Source organism: Scatophagus argus, chromosome 19 (assembly GCF_020382885.2).
Source record: "Scatophagus argus isolate fScaArg1 chromosome 19, fScaArg1.pri, whole genome shotgun sequence".
Classification (NCBI taxonomy): Eukaryota; Metazoa; Chordata; class Actinopteri; family Scatophagidae; genus Scatophagus; species Scatophagus argus.
Window position 1 is genome coordinate 1,231,720 of NC_058511.1, and position 17,052 is coordinate 1,248,771.

The following is a 17,052-nucleotide window of genomic DNA, read 5'->3' on the forward strand; positions in this document are numbered from 1 at the left end:
GACTCCTGACTGTCAGCTGTCAGACTCCCTTAATGTTTAGTTATTGACTCTCGTTCAACTTTTCGTTTCTTACTTAATTATCAGGTTATTTATTTTGGTTGTATTATGTTCATCTGTGTGGATGCGTGTGTGTTAGATATTCTGCTTACTGCTGTTAGAGAAAGTGAAGCTGCTGAAATTTTGACTCATTAAAAATGTTTCAATAAAATGAAATATGGAAAAGCAAGACTTGTACTTGTACTGTGCAGTATGTATCTGCTGTCTGACGTGAGGGACTTTCGATCCCTCGCGTAAATCTAGTTTTCATGCTTTACTGAAAAAGTCTCAGCGTCTTTGGAAACAATCAAACACACTGAAGACTTTTCAGGACCGTACAAATGAATCGAGAAGCAACACACACACAAACAGAAAGTCTTAGTTTTGTTCAAAACTTTCCGACGGCACACAAATAAAGAGCTAAGGCAGAGGAAGTGCTCTTGCATCTCAGAGTCGCTTTTAATGCTGAAAATGTTTCCACGCCACATCGAAGAGACACAACAAGCACTGAACTACGTCGTATGTGACTCGTGAGCTGGAAGTCAACTTTCTGAAAACACTTTGTTTAAATTCCCAGACAGGTGGGATTGTTAACTTACAAATAACAGCAACTTCCTTTAAGTTTTTTTAATAATTTTTGTCTTCTTCTACACAACTTAGAAAGCATAAAAAATAACGATGCAAGAGCGCAACAGTATCTTCTGCACAGATCCTCCTGGAGAGAAGAACATCTATGAAAACATAACTTAATGGGTCATTACTGAGTCATAAAACAGTAAATTACAAAGGCAGCGGGAAAAACTCCAGCATATTTACAGTTCATGTTTTATTCAATACAAATTTAAAGGTGTGTTTGATGTCTGTGGTTAATGGAGGGAGTTCGGGATCGTTTCAGGTGTGTCGAAGTGAAACCAGCAGCGTACAATCAGGCCCCCCAGCCAAACACCCCCCCACCGCAGGGCCCGGGAGTGACGAGGGGAGGAGGGTGGGCTCCTTTCAGGGGCTGACGGGAAGGTTTGGGGGCCGGCCCGTCGAGCCAGAAGTCTCTTCGATCTCAGGCTCCTCGGGAGAGCCGGGCGGAGCCTCGACCTGGTCGGACTCCTTCCTATCCAGTTCTTGTTGCTCTTGGATCTTCAGGATGAGCTCCTTGATTTCCTCGCGCTTCGTCTTCATCCGCTGCTGAGGGAACCACTCGGACAGGTTGACGGGCAGGTGAAAACTGGGAATCGGATTCTGTAGAAAAGACAGAAGAGGAATTTATCGTGGCCTCGAACAGTAAAGAAGTTGGTGCTGACAGACACAGAGACAAATACTGTGGACATTTAAGTAGCAAAACTCAAAGCCGACAGGACGGAGGACACGTAACGTAACTTTTAGCCTCTGGAATAAACATTAAGCTCTGACTGAGGATTTATCAGCTGCTGTGTCTTGTCTCCATCAGAACTGTGCACTGTTGATCAGACCACCGTTTGTGAAGTTCGGCGTCTCACCTCGAAGAAGCTCTCCACATACTGCAGGACGTAAACTCCACAGTCGCTGAAGTTATCCTGCTGAGGCACACGTGGGCTGGAGCCCTTCATCACGTCCTTCCCAAAGCTCCGCTGGGTCCCTTTACGCACCTCCCACTCCACCTCCAGGTACCTAAAACAAACGCACACTCAGTCACCGAAATGAAGCAGTTAGTTTTGTTAAATCCCCTCCCAAGAGTCGAATGAAATCCGATCACCCACACCGTCCACACTGTGCTCTCTGCTCTTACTTAAATCACAGTATCGTGGTGTTGTTGTTCTGCTGATGGACTCTTTGAGAAGCTTTTTCCACAAAGAAATCAAAAAAATCAGTCGCCACTTTTATTTGCTGTCAATCTGGTGGTTTCCTCTCGAACAGGTTTTCAAAGCCCGACGCTGGATTACTTTGATGTGACTTGATAAGCGAGATGTAGACACTGTTTTGTTGAAAGGGTTGGGACCCCTTTGGGTGATTAAATCGGAAAACTCTAAAATAAAAGCTCTAAAAACACACTCACTCTCTCAGAGTTTTCACCACAGTCGACCTTGCCGGACCTCGAAGGGAGTCCATGATGAGGATACAAGGCCTGAAGGAGAAAAAGACAAAAACAATCTGACTGCAAGAAACCTCACATTCCCATCCGAGCAGAGCGGCACTGCCACCTGCAGGTCAAACAGCAGAAGTGCAGCAGCTCACTGTTTGCAGATGTTTTGTCTGGAGGCCAAGGCGGAGGCATCACAGCTGACAGCGTCTTCGGTCCCATCCTCACTGCAGTCGTCCTGGAAACAAAACACGACCGGTTCCTTCACCGACTGACATTCAGCCAATTAACGGACAGATGAGGCGTAATGAGAGTCGAGTACCTGACAGGAGCTTTGGTCATCAGAGAAGGTGTAGGTGTCGTCGTCTCCTTTTCCTGAACCGTAGCAAACACTGATTCTGTGCAACTCACCTAAAAATCACACAACAAAACACACCAAACATATGATGAGTCAAACATCTGGGCTTTCTGCTTTTATCTGCACGTCAACATTTTTCAGATATTTTAGCGTCTTCTTTCACTCAGTTTAAAGACCCAAATCAGTTTCTCAGCGCCAGATTAAAACTGATTTTCCCGAGATGAAAAGTGAAGGGAAAAGATGGCAAAAAAAACTGCCTCGGACACCTGGTTAATAATTAATGATACCTGATAAACCGAAAACATCTCTCACTAACAACTCTGGCATCTGCCACGGGTTTGCAGCTTTGTTAAAGGAAGCTAAAAACGGAGGGTTTTCTCCCTCATCTGGCGACTCACTTGTGTATTGTTGCTCCGCGTCCGCCTGGCAGTTGCCCGACGCTGCGGGGACGCTGGAAGGCTCCCGCCGCCCCTCTTTTAAGGCCGCGTTCTCCTTGGCGGGGTCACCGTCGGCCTGACCCTCTGCGGACGCCTCGGGGACGCCGGGGGACGGGTTCTCCGGGGAGCTGTCCAGTCCGTCTCCGTCCGGGGACAGAGGACGACAGTGGTCCGGGATGCTCTCCTCCGACGGGGGATCTGCAAACGAGTTGTGCTCGTACACCGGACCCTTGAGTCCCGGGAAGCAGATGACGGCCAAGTACCAGTGAGCTCTGACGAGACAGGAGTTCAAAGCACTTACTGAACCAGGACCAAAAGCTACAGAGCAGGATAGAACTCAGGTTGTCAAAGTGAACACTCACGACTCGTTGATGGGAACAAAAATGAAGTCCTTCTGGAACAGATCCACGTGCCGAGTCCACGTCTTAACCCTGTTGTGCTTCCTTTTCTGGATTCTGAAAATTCAAAAGCAAAGACTGAAGGCTTTAGAAGCAAAAACATGTGAACGTAATGTGCCGTAAAAACTCGCTGTGTGATGCGGCTGGACGCTCACGGCAGGTTCGTCGTGTCTGAGACGGCCCTCCGCTCTCTCTGGTTGAGCCTCTTGTAGAAGAAGGAGCTGAACACGTGGATTCTTTGTGCATCTTCTTTTTTCAATTTCTCTAAAACTAAATATCTGAAACAGACAGACGAATGGACGTTGACCTCATGTCTTTCTGTTGTGTCGTTAGGCTGTTTTGTGTCGACATCTGCACGACATGAGAAAATACTCACTTTAAATAAAAGTCTATGATAACGTCGTTGAGGAATTCTCCATCGTTAAGGCAGTGGAGGTCTTCATTAGTGACTGAAATGCCCCCTTTGGCTGGAGGAGGAGGGTACACCATTAATCTGGAAGACAAACAGCTGTGTTAACACTGGGCCTGGAACAGCAGCAGCATTACCACCAATCTCCACTGGACGGGGCTGCTTCACCTTCTTCCTGTGCAAAAGGTTTCCACAAAATGAACCTAAACTCTCCTGTTTGGCCTCAGCACTAACATGGAAGAAGCTCGCCGCCTCTCAGAAGAGTCACTCACTTGATGATTGGTCCAGAGAAGGTGGGCTGCAGGTCGGTCATGTCCTCGTCCTCCTCTTCATAGTAGGTGCTGGTCTGCTGCCGCGTGGCCATGCGTGTGCGTACGGGCACGGCGACCGGGCTCATCGGGGTCACCTGCGTGACCTTACTGACCGGGGAGACGTGGGCGACTTTGGGAGGGGACTGTATTGGCTTCGCCTGCGGGTGGGGTGGGGGGGGGGCATGTGTTTGTGACAGTCAGGCAAGTGCAATCAGTCTGTGCAATATCATAAAAAACTTTATTTCCCTGAAACGTGTCTTCTCAGGCTGCAGCTCCAGCCAAGCTCCCCAGACGGACCGTTTCTTTAAGCTTGAAGTGCTGGCGAGTCTACGCATCAGCGCCACAACATGAAATTTATTAGCCCTGAAACCTGCATGAAGCCCACAGCTGTGATCATCGATTAAGCAAAACTGACAAACACGGTCTGGATCCAGCTTTTCAAATATGAGTGTTTTCTGTGAGTGTTTTATAACATCAGAAGCGGAACGTTTTCGGACTGCCGGTCGACTAAACGACATATCTGAGGACGTCATCCTGTGCTCTGAGAACTTGTGAGGATTTTCAGGCACTAATTTGAAAACTAGCCGTTAGAAACATCAATAATGAACGTAAGAAAGTGATGAGTTCCTGTCCTCCTGATGGGGATCACAGGCTCACCTTCTCCTCCTTCTGTTTGGAGGCCTTGTTGTAGTTGACCAGCCGGATGTTGGCCTCCTCGAAGGGCAGCTTTGCGGGGAAGTTACTCAGGTTGTTGTTCCTGCCGATCTCGCCCAGGATGTCCTCCAGGATCATCTGCTCCTTCATCGCCAGGCCGTTCTCGAAGATCAGCACGATGTACTTCTCATCCGACTCTGACGGCAGAACGGCAGACGCAGAGGGTGATGTTTTCGTTTTACAAAAACTGGACGCACATTCGATTGTGTTACGGCTTCAACGTTTTAGCTTCCTGTAACATTTAGGACGGATTTCAAGGTCCTGAAACGAAGAACTGAAATCCCTCACTTCTACTGCTATTCTGACGGCTGCACCCGGTTTGCTGAGATTCTCCCCCTGCACACACACCACACCATCAGCTGAACGTACTGCAGCCAAACGAACGCTGAGAGCAGGACTTGAACTACACAGCACATGTTCAGTCAGCCAACTCTGCTGTGTATGATCATGTAAGATCATCCAGTAAGTTTAGGTTACTGCACTGCTTTACTGCGTTTAATATTTTAACTTCAGACTGAAGGATCACTGACATCCTGTTATCAACCACCTTCAGTTCATAATGACACCACAGCATGGTGTGTATTTGTACTGCGTTCGTGTAGTCGTGTACTCACGGTCTCCGGCACAGTCGTACCACTGGCCTCCCGCCTCCGTGGACATGTTGAGCTGCGAGCGCAGGCGGACGCACTCCTCCGGAGTCGTCTGGAAGAACAAGACCGGGAGCTTCCGAACGCTGCACCACTCGCAGCTGATCAGCTCCGACGCCCGAAGGCAAACCTTCTCGATGCTGTTACGCTCCCAGCCTGACGACAGACAGACGGGCAGCAGGGCCGGGTCACATGACGTTCAGGTTAGAAGCACTCAAAGAAGCTCCAGCAGGTCCAACACAGACAGCACACACACACACACACACACGCACACACAGCTGCTGGTTCATACCTTCGGTTTCCAGCTGGATGTGATCGATGGAAAACTGCAAAGACGAATAACAGAGGAGGTCATTTATCATTTCTGTTCCATTCATCTTTTCAAAATTCAAGTTTTCTGGGCTTAAAATGAAAAAATGAGTTATTTTCTCCTCACACACCACACCAGCAAGCACTGTGTTAACACTACTGTAAATGAGTTAACAACCCAGAAACAGACTCTACAAGCCTGAGGGTATCTTCATATTGGGACAAAATTTCTCCTGCCATGATTTCTGTTCAGGATTTCCACACTAAATTTTCATGGATTTATTTTTGCTCCAGTGAAAACGGTCACATAACACGTGAGCACGTGAACACAACGTGTCGTGTAGCGGCAGAACTGGATGCTTTCCACTCCTTTCCGTAACTCGTGCTGGACTCAGGAGGTGAAGCAAACGCCTGGTGGCCATTTGTCAAACGGAAGCAAGCTGAGGAACTCACGACGACGGGCTTCGTCACCATCCGGCGAAGAGTTCCCACCCTCACACTGCGACACTCCAGTATGATGCTGTCACACTTGGTGGACATGACTTTGGGCTTCTTCGTCCTCGGTGAAAACTGCTCAGGGGGTTGATTTCCAAACTGTGACATTAAAACAAAAAGGGAAAAATGGAACTTTGGGGACAACACGAGGAGCAGTTGAGTTAACATGCGTGATAAAATCATCACAGACATCCCGTGTATGACGGGAAGTTTGCAAAGTGCAAGAAATGCTTCCATTTTGAGAGAAAACTGAGAATGTCAGCTGAGCCTCACCTGATCCTTCATCCGGGCTCGCCGTGGTATTGTGATCTTCATGTTGACGTCTTCGAAGAAGTCGGCGTTCAGGTCCTCCTGCTCTGCAGTGCTCTTCACCGCAGCCTCCACTCTGCCTCCGGAGGGCGCCGGCGAGGAGTGAGCGGAGTCTGCGGGTCGGGGGGAAACGCTGTCCAGTCTGCTGACGCTCCCTGTGCTAGCGTTGTCGGCGTCCTCCTCCTCATCGCTGGACAGGACGACTGCAGAGGGAGCACCAGACGACTCTGTTAACCTTTTAACCTGCTCTTTGACTCCATGTTTTTGGTTCTGCTGGTTCTCACAAACACGGCAGTTCCACTTCCACATGTGACTCTAGTAGGACTTGATCACATAAGGTGGAGAACACGTCAGTCTACCTTTCACTCGCGCCCTCCCCAGACAGCTACAGTCCTCATCAGACAAACTCCATCAAAACACATTTTCCCTGTTTGTGAGCACTGGTGCTTACTCACTGGGGTCGTTGAGCTCGTGCTGCTGGGTCGTCGTCCTCTTCGCTTTGGGCGGGTTTCCGGCGCCGCAGCAGCTCGACGTCCCGGCTAACAGAGGGGACCTGCCGTTGTTGAGAGGCAGCAGGGTGCCCTTTGCGCTCGTGATCCGGATGGGCAGCGTCTCCCCGCGGTGCGCCCTCATGGTCGTGACCGGCTTGTAGAAGTTCTGCTGGAGGCTGTTTGGTCCGGGGGAGGGCTGGGACCGGATGGGTGGTCGAGGGGTCGGCGATGACAGCGTGGCCTGCTGACAGGGCAGCAGCGCCGCGCCGCTCCCGCAGTTCTGACACTTGGCGCTGTCCTCGCTCGGCTTGTTGCACTTCATGCACACCGTGTGGTAGACCGTCGGCCGCAGGGGCTGCCGATGGAAAACAGATTACCCATCACCTCATAAATCTGTCATCTCGGACATGTTGGGAAACAACCGCCTAATCAGACAGCAACGCTTTGTGACGGACATTCACTCATCCTTTAGCTCTGGTTTGGTGAAATAAAATAACCGTGTGACGCTTATATATTGGCCACAAATAATAGGAAAAAAATAAATCACATCATGTCCTGTTATCATGTTTAGTTTAGTGTAGATTGAACAGATAACACGTGCTAATGTAGAACGCTGACATATTAACTCTGTTTGAGGAAACAACGTTTTCTTTCATCCCGTCCTGCCAAGATTGTTTTCCAAGTTCTTCTGGTCTCAGGAGGAAATGAATTCACAGACAGTGACTGAATGTGTTTTCTACACAGCTGGAAACTGATGTGTGATGTGGGATCATCTCACGTTCAGGGGTGGAAAACAGGAGAGAAATACTTCACAGCTCACCTCTGCTGCTTTGACCTGCGAAGGAAAACTACAGCAGTCCTCCAACGGCTTCTTCTTCTGCTGGATACGACGCTTTATGTTCAGGGTTTCTTGCTCTGAAAGAAAATGACTTATGTAATGATCTTAATTATCCCAACTAACTCTTTAATGAATTATTCCTTTGACTGGTTTGGCGTAATTTCCATTACAGGACACCACAAAACAGACAAATCCTCGAATTAGCATCAAAAGGCTGCTGTACAGAGTCCAGACTGGATTCAATTCAAGTAAGTGATTCAACAGAAAAAAACACCCCCAGAGGACAGGGCGGCGTGTACGCAACCTGAGAGGCACAACCCAGGGCTTAACGGTCTGACAGCACGAGCTGAGACCATGAGGATGATGAGGTTAAACATCAGCATGCGTTATCTGACTTTAAAAGTCAGCACCAGAGCCTCAGCTCCCTGTTTGTTTGGACCTCTCTGGGCCACCTCAGCCTCCTCGCACTCACATTTTCTACCTTCTAAAACAAAAAATGAACACAGCGAGCGAAGACGCTGAAGCCAAAAGCTGCTTTGAGCTGCTTCCCTCCAAGGTCACCTTCACATTCAAATCTTTCTGTGAAACTGTGTGGTCAGCTCCGTATTGGAGGAGCTGTTTGGCTTTACTGAGCTCTCCTCGACCAGGAGGAGGTTCAGCCCTGCAGACATGCACCTCTACATCCTCTACCTGAGCGTGCACACACACACACACACACACACTGCAGGACTCAGTGTGCCCATCTGCCTCTCAGCTGCACCTCCTCTTCACCCTGAAAACACCCAGCGCGATGCGTTTGCTGAGCCGTGAGCTCTACCTGGGATCTCTGGACAGGTGAGGACGATGCTGTCCACTTCCACAGCCTGCTGCGTGGTCGAGAAGTCATTTCTGCAGGAGACAAAAAAAAGATCAGCCAATTCACCGCATGAAACACGTCCTCACATTTATATTCAACTAGAGTCACTTCAATGACTTTCAAGGCTTTACATTTTGTATTGATGAGTTTTCAAAAGATTTCTTTCTCGTCTCTCTGTGACGAGACTTTTTGTTTCAAATCATCAAACTTTCAAGGGTTTTCAAGGCACTTGTGAACTCTGCAGGTCTGGACAGTTTCCACACACACCAAACTAATGAGGACAAAGGAAGACGCACGCTCTGCTCCTGCCTGAGAGGAAGTACCTCTCCATGCCAGCAGGTGGCAACAGTCTGTGGGAACCCAGAAGAACTGCGGGTGTGAATTATTGATTGTTATGATGAAGCGACGTCTGTTAAAGCATTTGTGTGTTGGAAAGAACTGAGAAGAGCCTTCTGTGTGTGGAGCCTCTTGAGTTTAGTCGTCTGCTTCCTTTCCACACTTCCATTTCCCTTCTCAGCCAATCAGAGTGATTTCTCTCTTTGATGGGCTCCACCACCGATTCAACACATTCAACCGAAAAGCTCCCGACACACCACAAAAACTAGAAACACAGACAATCACGACAGACTGACGCCGACTCGACTTTCTCCCCAGTAGCTACTTAAATGTGGGACGCAGGACGGCGAGTGTGGGTCAAAGTGTGTCAAAGTGTGTGTTCATGGTGATGAAGGAGCAACAGTCTGATGAGTTTTAACAGAGCTCTGATGCATGAAACATTTTTAACCAATCACTTCACATTTTGTTAGGAGTTATGGACTCTACAGATGTGGGTCAAAGGTCACCAGGCGGATGCAAGGTGAAGCACAGACGACAAGCAACAGACAGCATGAAGAAAAACAGAGCCGAGGTCGTCTCATCATCAGCCCGACAGCTGAACTGCAACAACAAGACGCGTCGGTGCCGTCCTTTAACGACCCGCTCACTTCATTCAAATCCTGCAGCCGGCAGCAGGTTCCCCTGACAACAAGCACTCCAACAGCAAACAGCATTACTGAGATCAGAGGTTCTCGTTAACTTCCTTCTGCAGTCAGTTTTTGCTACAATCCTGCATAACCTGCATTTTACACACACACACACACACACACACAGAGCACGACAGCCTGCTGGCTGAGATGCTGCTGACGCACAAACACAAACTGAGAAGACGGAAGACAAACGACATTCTGGGGACATGAGTGAAGCGTGAAATGAGATGCAGTCTGTTCAGATTCACTCGCGGTGATCAAAGTCTTACCTCTCCTTCAAATCGAGGCAGCTTGAAGATGACAAACCAGACGGAGAGAGAAACTTCTCACTAATGCAGTCGACTCGTGTGCCGTATTTCATTTTGTACAAGTTGGGGCAGGGCGACAAGTTCACATTTGAAGATGAATTTTAAAACACCACAGTCACAAAACAACAAAGACCAGGATTCCCACGCATTTCTAAACATCAAATTCAATAACTTTTCCAGCGCTTTCCAGGTCAAACTCAAGGACCCAACACAGCAGTTTGAGACATGGATCAAGGCTCATTACTGCACTGAGAATGAGAACAAATGAGAACTACAGAGAGCAGATCCTGCATTCTGTGAGGTAAAACTGGCAGTTTTGTTAAAGGAGTCTGGTGCTTTAGAAGACAGCACATGTATGTACAATGTAAAGGTGGATATAACAGCTTCACAGCTACATCAGCTAACCTCACAAGTTTTCTTGTGTGTCCAAGTCACAACTAACAGCTAATTAGTTGGCACACTTTCCAGTCTGCCAGAAAGTAAACAAAAGCCCACGTTGTCACTGTGTCCATGCCAGCATTACACTTCCTGTTTGCAGGAAACCTCGATGAGTGATTATCTCCCAAACAGGATCACGCTGCGTCTTACCTTTGGACTTGTTTCCTTGCAGAAGGTATTTGTGCATGCTGAAAGTGCCGTCCTTGTAAAACGATGCCTTGTGAAGGTGCAGGACTGATGATGAAGTAGTTGTTTCTGTTGGGGATGGGGGAGGACGTTGCTACTGTGAGAGGGACCTCACTGCAGGACAGGAAGACAAAGACAACCATCACGAGACTGTGAGTTAAGCATTAACTAATCACATTTATGATGCTTAAATCACCTCAAAGGCACAGCAGGTTTCTGTCGTGACGAGCTATAAGATCAAATAAAACTTTTTCACCTTTTGAATCCCATTAAAAAAAGTTTGTCTCTTGTAATGTGTGTGATTAGTCAACTGGTCCTTTAAACGCTGCTCCCCTCGCTGGTCTGCAGCACAAACACCAGTCTGTTATGAAACTAATTATCATTACTGTATTCATGTCCAAGTGGGATCCAAGTGAATGAGGGACACCACATCATTTACACTGAAATGTTATGACTTCATGGTCAATTGTTGCTTTACAAACGGGTTGAAAATTTTCCGTGAAGAAGCCAAAGAAGAAAAAACAGCAGCAGGATATGACATCACATCACACACTGTACCTGAGCCTTTTGGGCACCAGCTTGCTCAGAGGCCTCATGTGGTTATTTGGCCGGTTTTCATACGTCCTCAAAGGGTCAGAGGAAGTGAAGTGCCTAAGACTTGGAGACTGTGGAGACACATTAATAAAAAAGTCAGTACAGTTAGAGGAGACTGAAACAAGACTCAGACTTTCGCTTCAGCAGGTTCTGTACTTTGTCATCCTCAGCTCATCTGTTCAACAACCAGCCGGATGCTAACGCGCGTAACCTGCTGATGGCAGGTTCACTCCACGAAGGCCAAAGTGACAGCTTTTAAATCACAGGTCAGCTCCGTTCTGCTACACCACTAAAAGTTTGTCCGTTTGACAGATTTGTTTGTGTTAAAACACATGTAGGTTACCATGGTAACATGATGACATTTAACGTGTTGATTTTTGCAAGTTTGCTCATTAGCATGAGAACATTAGCGCAGGGAAATGTGCTAATATGCTAACACTTGGTCTGTACAATTTATCACGGTGTCACATGTACATTTTTGCATAAATAAAATAATCAACTTAACTGGACACATTTCATCATTTAACATGCTTCCTTAGCATCTAGCAAGAGATAATTCACCCTGGATCAAAGTGGTGGACTGACATCAAGTAGGAAAATTCATTAACTAACTAATAAAGCAGTTAAACTCCCCACAGTCCAGTCAGAAGCAGCAGCAGCCAGGCTGTGGCGCCCCCTGCAGGGCTGATCTGCAGCCACTGGTGGAGGAGGTCGGAGTCAGAAGGCGAGAGGAAGTGAAGAGCTCAGGGAGAAGTGTTTACCTTTTTCTCCTCGGGCGAAGCCGGCTGCTGCCTGTCCATCTCCTCCACACTCACCACACTCGCACTGAGAGGACAACAGGGACAAAAACATGTCATGGTCAAAGTGTGTGTGTGTGTGCTCCATGTTAACACACCTCCACAGCATATTTCACATGGTTCAATGTGTCCCTGTGTGTATCAGTATCTGTAAATAATGACACGTCTGCACCATAAAAGGGGTTCTGGGGTTTGACCAGACTACACTGCTGTGGTTTGTGTTCAGTGTGCCAACAGCTTGTGTTTATTTTAACATTTTACTGCTTTCAAAGTGGAAAATACAACCCTGAATTCTGGCTGGTATGTACTTCTGTTCTTTTAGTCTACCCCTTTGACTCTGTGTGAAGATAGACAAAAATAAACACTTCCCAGAAGTGAAGCCCAAACATGTGGACGCCCCCTGGTGGCTGGCTGCAGTACAGCTCATAAGCCGAGGGGCTTATGTTAGCAGATGGGACACGAGCCAAACTAAAAACTCAAAGTACATGTCAAACAGATTTTTCCCGAAGACGGTTTCTGTCATTTTAAGCAGTTCTTATCACGACCTTGCTGAACGCTCGGCCATCAGCCGCTGTCAATCAAGTTCCACCAATACAGACATTTTGTAGACCCGATCAATCACCCAAACAGTTTATATCTATGACTTATGATTACGGGCTTTTTCCTACTATCTTCTAATAAATTACACAAAGTAAACAAATTAATTGAAAACACTTGATTTTAAATTCAGATTAAATGTACAAGTAATTAAATAGGTGCAAAGACAGCCACATTCACTGCAGATCAGGAGGAACCTGTCCCGTCCCAGTGATCAATAATTACTATCGGCCCAAAAATCGGTCCAACCTTAGCAGATTCCATTTTGTGAGACAGGGGAGGGTTTACATGCAGGCCGCACAGATGGGCACTAAACAGGTCAGTGCGAATGTGATCAGAGACGGGAATCGCCTGCTCATCAGCTGAGGTGTCACTGAGGCCTCCTTCTGAATGTGTGCTGGGAAAGTGATGCAGTGCAGCTCTGGTGGTGCTGAGGAGGGCTGGAGGAGTGCTTACTCTGGTCTCCTTTCCTCTTCACTGTCACCAGAGAGGGAAAAGCTCCAGCTGTGCTTGTACCCTCCATCCCGCCTGGTCTCTGACCTACCCAGGGCTTGGATTGAATAATAAACCAGATTCACATCAGTGCAGGGACACAGGAGTAAGACACAGCCATCAGCTGAAATGACCACATTCTGATCATTTCAGCTAGATGTTAAAACGGGTAACATTTAGCAAAGGGGCAGCGTGCTAATTCTGCAAAGCTTTTTTCTAAAAACAACAAGAGGTTTCATCAAAGGGCACATTTTTCTTGTAGCAGACTTAATTATTTAAAGGTACTGTTCACACCAAAATCAAAAAAATACACATTTTCCTCTTACCTGTGGGGGTGTTTATCCATCTGGATTGTTTTGGTGTGAGCTGCAGAGTTCTGGAGACATCAGCTGTAGAGATGTCTGCCTCCTTCGCTGAAGGAGATGAAAAACGGTTTGTTTCCTTCAGCGCAGATATCTCCAGAACTCTGCAACTCACACCAAAACAGCACTGTGGGAGAGAGGGAACCAGAAGCACTTATATCACGTGCACAAGAATTTACAGATGGACAAACAAGTCGAGAACATAAGGCCTCCGACCACAGGCGGCGTGCAGGCGTAAACACAACTGTTTGATTCTGGGGTGAACTGTCCCTTTAACAGATTCTTTTCACTGATCATTTCGATAAGCGTGTATGGAGATACTGGCTGGACAGCACCAACATCTCTCTGATGATACACAGTATTATTACAGCACCAGATATTATGAGTTTTTACAATGTTACAATGTTCACAAGGTCCTCAACTTCAGAGCAACTGGAAACTGTGCTCATCTCTCATCAGAGCGTTTGTGATGTGCCAGAAAACACGCAGTGAGACGCAGCTGACATCTGCCACATCTGCCACGGCGCCCTGGCTTCCCATTTCCTGACTAAATCAACTGAAATTTGTGACATGGACATCAAAAACAGCAGACGATAACAACACAGAGAAGACGGGTTTTCTCTGGGGGAAACGTGACATATCCTCCACCTCAACCAAGCATCACTTCAGTGCGGCTGTTTTAAACACACCGAGACAAACTTCATCTACATAATCATGTCAGCGTATGTCATCCGCCTGGCTGCAGGCCTGGCGGGTGAATGTTACCGACAATCGGTTCCTGTTGTTTCCAACAAACACGAGGCTTAAACGGAGGCTTTAAAAGCTGCGTCTTTTTCCAAGCCAAATTCGGAGCGTCGAGGCCCATTTTCCTCCCGGCGTCACACATAAAGCTTCTGCCCTCCCCGTGCAGCTGCAGAATTGGATTAGCACACACTGAAAAGACGAGACTAGTGGCAGAGCAGTCTGAACATCGAGGGGGAAAACTCTTTTAGGTGAATTATCCACATCTGAGGCTTTTCAAATGACAAAATAATCACCTTCTAAAGTTCAAACCAATCACATATTAACATTATCATCCCGGAGTTCTTCTGCCTCCATCATTTGGTTCGATGCTGCATGAGCCAAACCAAACCCGTTCCAGCTAACAAACAGAGTCTGCCACACTCACGTCGTGCTCCGCTTTCCAGCTTCATAAATCACAACAAATGGCCCCATAACGTTAGCGAGGGGACATTTAGGTTCCCGCTGAGCTTCAGCACACTCATTCATTCTGTGTGTGTGTGTGGGGTGTGAGGGAGGACTCTGTGCAGGACGAACCACGCGATGCGTCCCAGCACACCGAGCAGCCTGTTGTCACTGCAGCTCATCCTTACATTAAACATGCAGTCGAAACACATGATTCCCATCGCAGTCCTGCCGCTTGCTCCAACTCCTTCTCAAGCTGCAGAGCATGAGATCGCTTCTCCTCCCGCTCGTCAAGTCCAGAGTTTTGTTACGTCTCTCCCTCGTTTCCTGTCATCCCTCCACCGCTGCTATCTAATAAAGACATTAAATGTCCTAAAAAATAACAGAGACTGACGTGCTTCCCAAATGGAAACACAGCAGACTGGTGAGCTGTGCACGAGCAAATGAAAGCCCTGTGTGTGTGTGTGGGGGTCTCAGTCAAAATAAATGACAGTGTGTGTGTCCACAGTCAAAAGGGAACACACCACCCAGTGCTAAAGTGAGGCTCACTGAGTAGTTTTTGGACAACAGTGGAGCTCTGAGGCCCAGAGGAGAAGATCATCGGGCTGTGATGCTGACTCCTGTTCATCCTGTGGTGTGGCTCTAATGAAGGGATTTGCTGACAATAACATGAAATAATCACCAGCTTCTGCCTTTAAATGTAAAGAGGTTTAAAAATGATCAACATAATAACGTTTAGGTGACGCTGGAGGCTCGTTCGCTCAACAGAAACACACGGTTTACTCTCATATTCTTACCTGCCTCGTCACAAGTTAAGTGCACACTACAGCGTGCTGTCACACTGCCACTGAGCAAGGCAGTAACGCCACATCTAACCCAGCCAGCTCCTCTCCCACCTGAGAGGACAGGTGAGTCCTCACCAAGAAGCTTGGAGGTTTTCTCTTTATCTGGTGATGTGTTTAAGTGTATGGCCTGTGCGGTTAAAATGGGAACCGTGAGACACGCACAGACCACACTGAGTCATGACACATAAACATTTGGAAACGTACTGTTTACAATCTTAGATCATTTACATTGGTCACCTCTTATTTCCAGCTGGGACGTTAGCAGGCTGGTCTGGAGCCTACAGCAGGTTGCTGGTTGTCAGGACAACCTCTGAATGTTTTTTATGTTTATTATTTGAGTGTTGGTGTGTTTTATTGTGTTGTATAGACGTTGTGTGGCAGCTTGCAGCCTAGCAGAGGCAGGAAGGCCTGTCTCCGCTACATCCAGCTCCCATACTGCAGACGCAGCTAACGTCAGCGCTAACGATGCTAGCTCAGGCTTGCAAGCCCAGAGATCCGGCTTAAAATCCGCCCGACCGGACCGCCCAGTCCCCGTTTCGTCTTCCTCTCGAGGCCCGGCGATGTGGCACTGTCACCGGCCTGGCACTGCTCATTTCAGCCCGGCTAGCGGAGGATGAGCTTGTTACAGCAGCAGGCATTGTGAGGCTAACGTTAGCCACCTAGCCGACTGTGCACCCGCTCCGGAGCCACACATATTTTGGACCGATTATGTGCAACACCAGAGGAACCAAAAACTGCCTCGGCAAGCAGGAATCCGAAGACCGAGTGCGGGTAAAATGGCTGCTGGCCGCCCGGAGCAGCGGAGCGGAGTGTCACAGCTTACCTTGAAGGAAAAAGCTTCTATTGTTGGCCATGTTTATTCCATGATCCTCCGCAGATGATAGTGTTGCTCATCGGCGACTCAGGCAGCAAACCGACTCTGAGTAGCTGCCTCTGCCTGACTGCTGCTGCTGCGACCCGCTGACTCGAAAGTTACCAGCGACGAGCCGCCTCGCTACCGGAAGTCTGAGACTGTTGGCTTCAAAATAAAAGCTCCAATTCAAGAGTGTGATAAAATGTTGTGTACTGTGCGGCGAGACATTTTTCATTGAAAATTCATTGATGCAGGAACTATTGGGAACTTTCACCCAAGTAATAGTACCAATACCACATTGTAAGTAAACTCTACAAGTAAAAGTCTTGAATTGTAAAAGTATGTAGCCTGGCATCTGCAAAATGTGCTATTCAAAGTTAAAAGTCGTGAGTGCAGTGAAGTGTCCCCTGTGACTGCTGTCCTGTCATATCTGACCTCAGATCAGCTGACTGTGACTCCTGCATTAACCTAACAGCAGGATTTCACTGTAGCAGTTGCTTGAGCTGGAGCTCATTTTGACTGCAGCTGATGATTCTTTTCATTATGGATTCGTCTGCTGATTATTTCCTCCATTAATCCACTGATTGCTTGGCTTGTAAAACTTGTGGAATTGTGAGAAATGTGGTGACATCTTCACTCTGTTTTCACTTTATCACAAACACATTCAGATGGTTCAAATCATTCAGAGGAAAAGCAGAACAGAACCATCACA

General features: G+C 47.6%; 1 protein-coding gene across 2 annotated transcripts; it reads right to left on the reverse strand.

Moving 5' to 3' along the window:
• Nucleotides 1–843: 843 nt before the first annotated feature.
• Nucleotides 844–16,471, reverse strand: senp6a (SUMO specific peptidase 6a). 2 transcript variants are annotated; one of them, XM_046373410.1, is made up of 23 exons: nt 16,311–16,471; nt 13,060–13,153; nt 11,971–12,034; nt 11,174–11,280; nt 10,580–10,729; nt 8,620–8,690; nt 7,785–7,879; nt 6,929–7,319; nt 6,438–6,676; nt 6,123–6,263; nt 5,653–5,686; nt 5,328–5,516; nt 4,657–4,850; nt 3,961–4,157; nt 3,656–3,772; nt 3,435–3,557; nt 3,244–3,336; nt 2,843–3,153; nt 2,409–2,497; nt 2,242–2,324; nt 2,063–2,131; nt 1,527–1,677; nt 844–1,269 (listed from the first exon to the last, which is right to left on the reverse strand). In XM_046373410.1, the coding sequence occupies exons 1-23, from the start codon at nt 16,339–16,341 to the stop codon at nt 1,033–1,035; spliced, it is 3,270 nt and encodes a 1,089-aa protein (XP_046229366.1). In that variant the 5' UTR covers nt 16,342–16,471; the 3' UTR covers nt 844–1,032. The 2 variants fall into 2 exon arrangements, with proteins under 2 accessions (XP_046229366.1, XP_046229368.1); XM_046373412.1 differs by lacking the exon at nt 13,060–13,153 and having other exon boundaries at nt 16,311–16,452.
• Between the last annotated feature and the right edge of the window lie 581 nt (nt 16,472–17,052).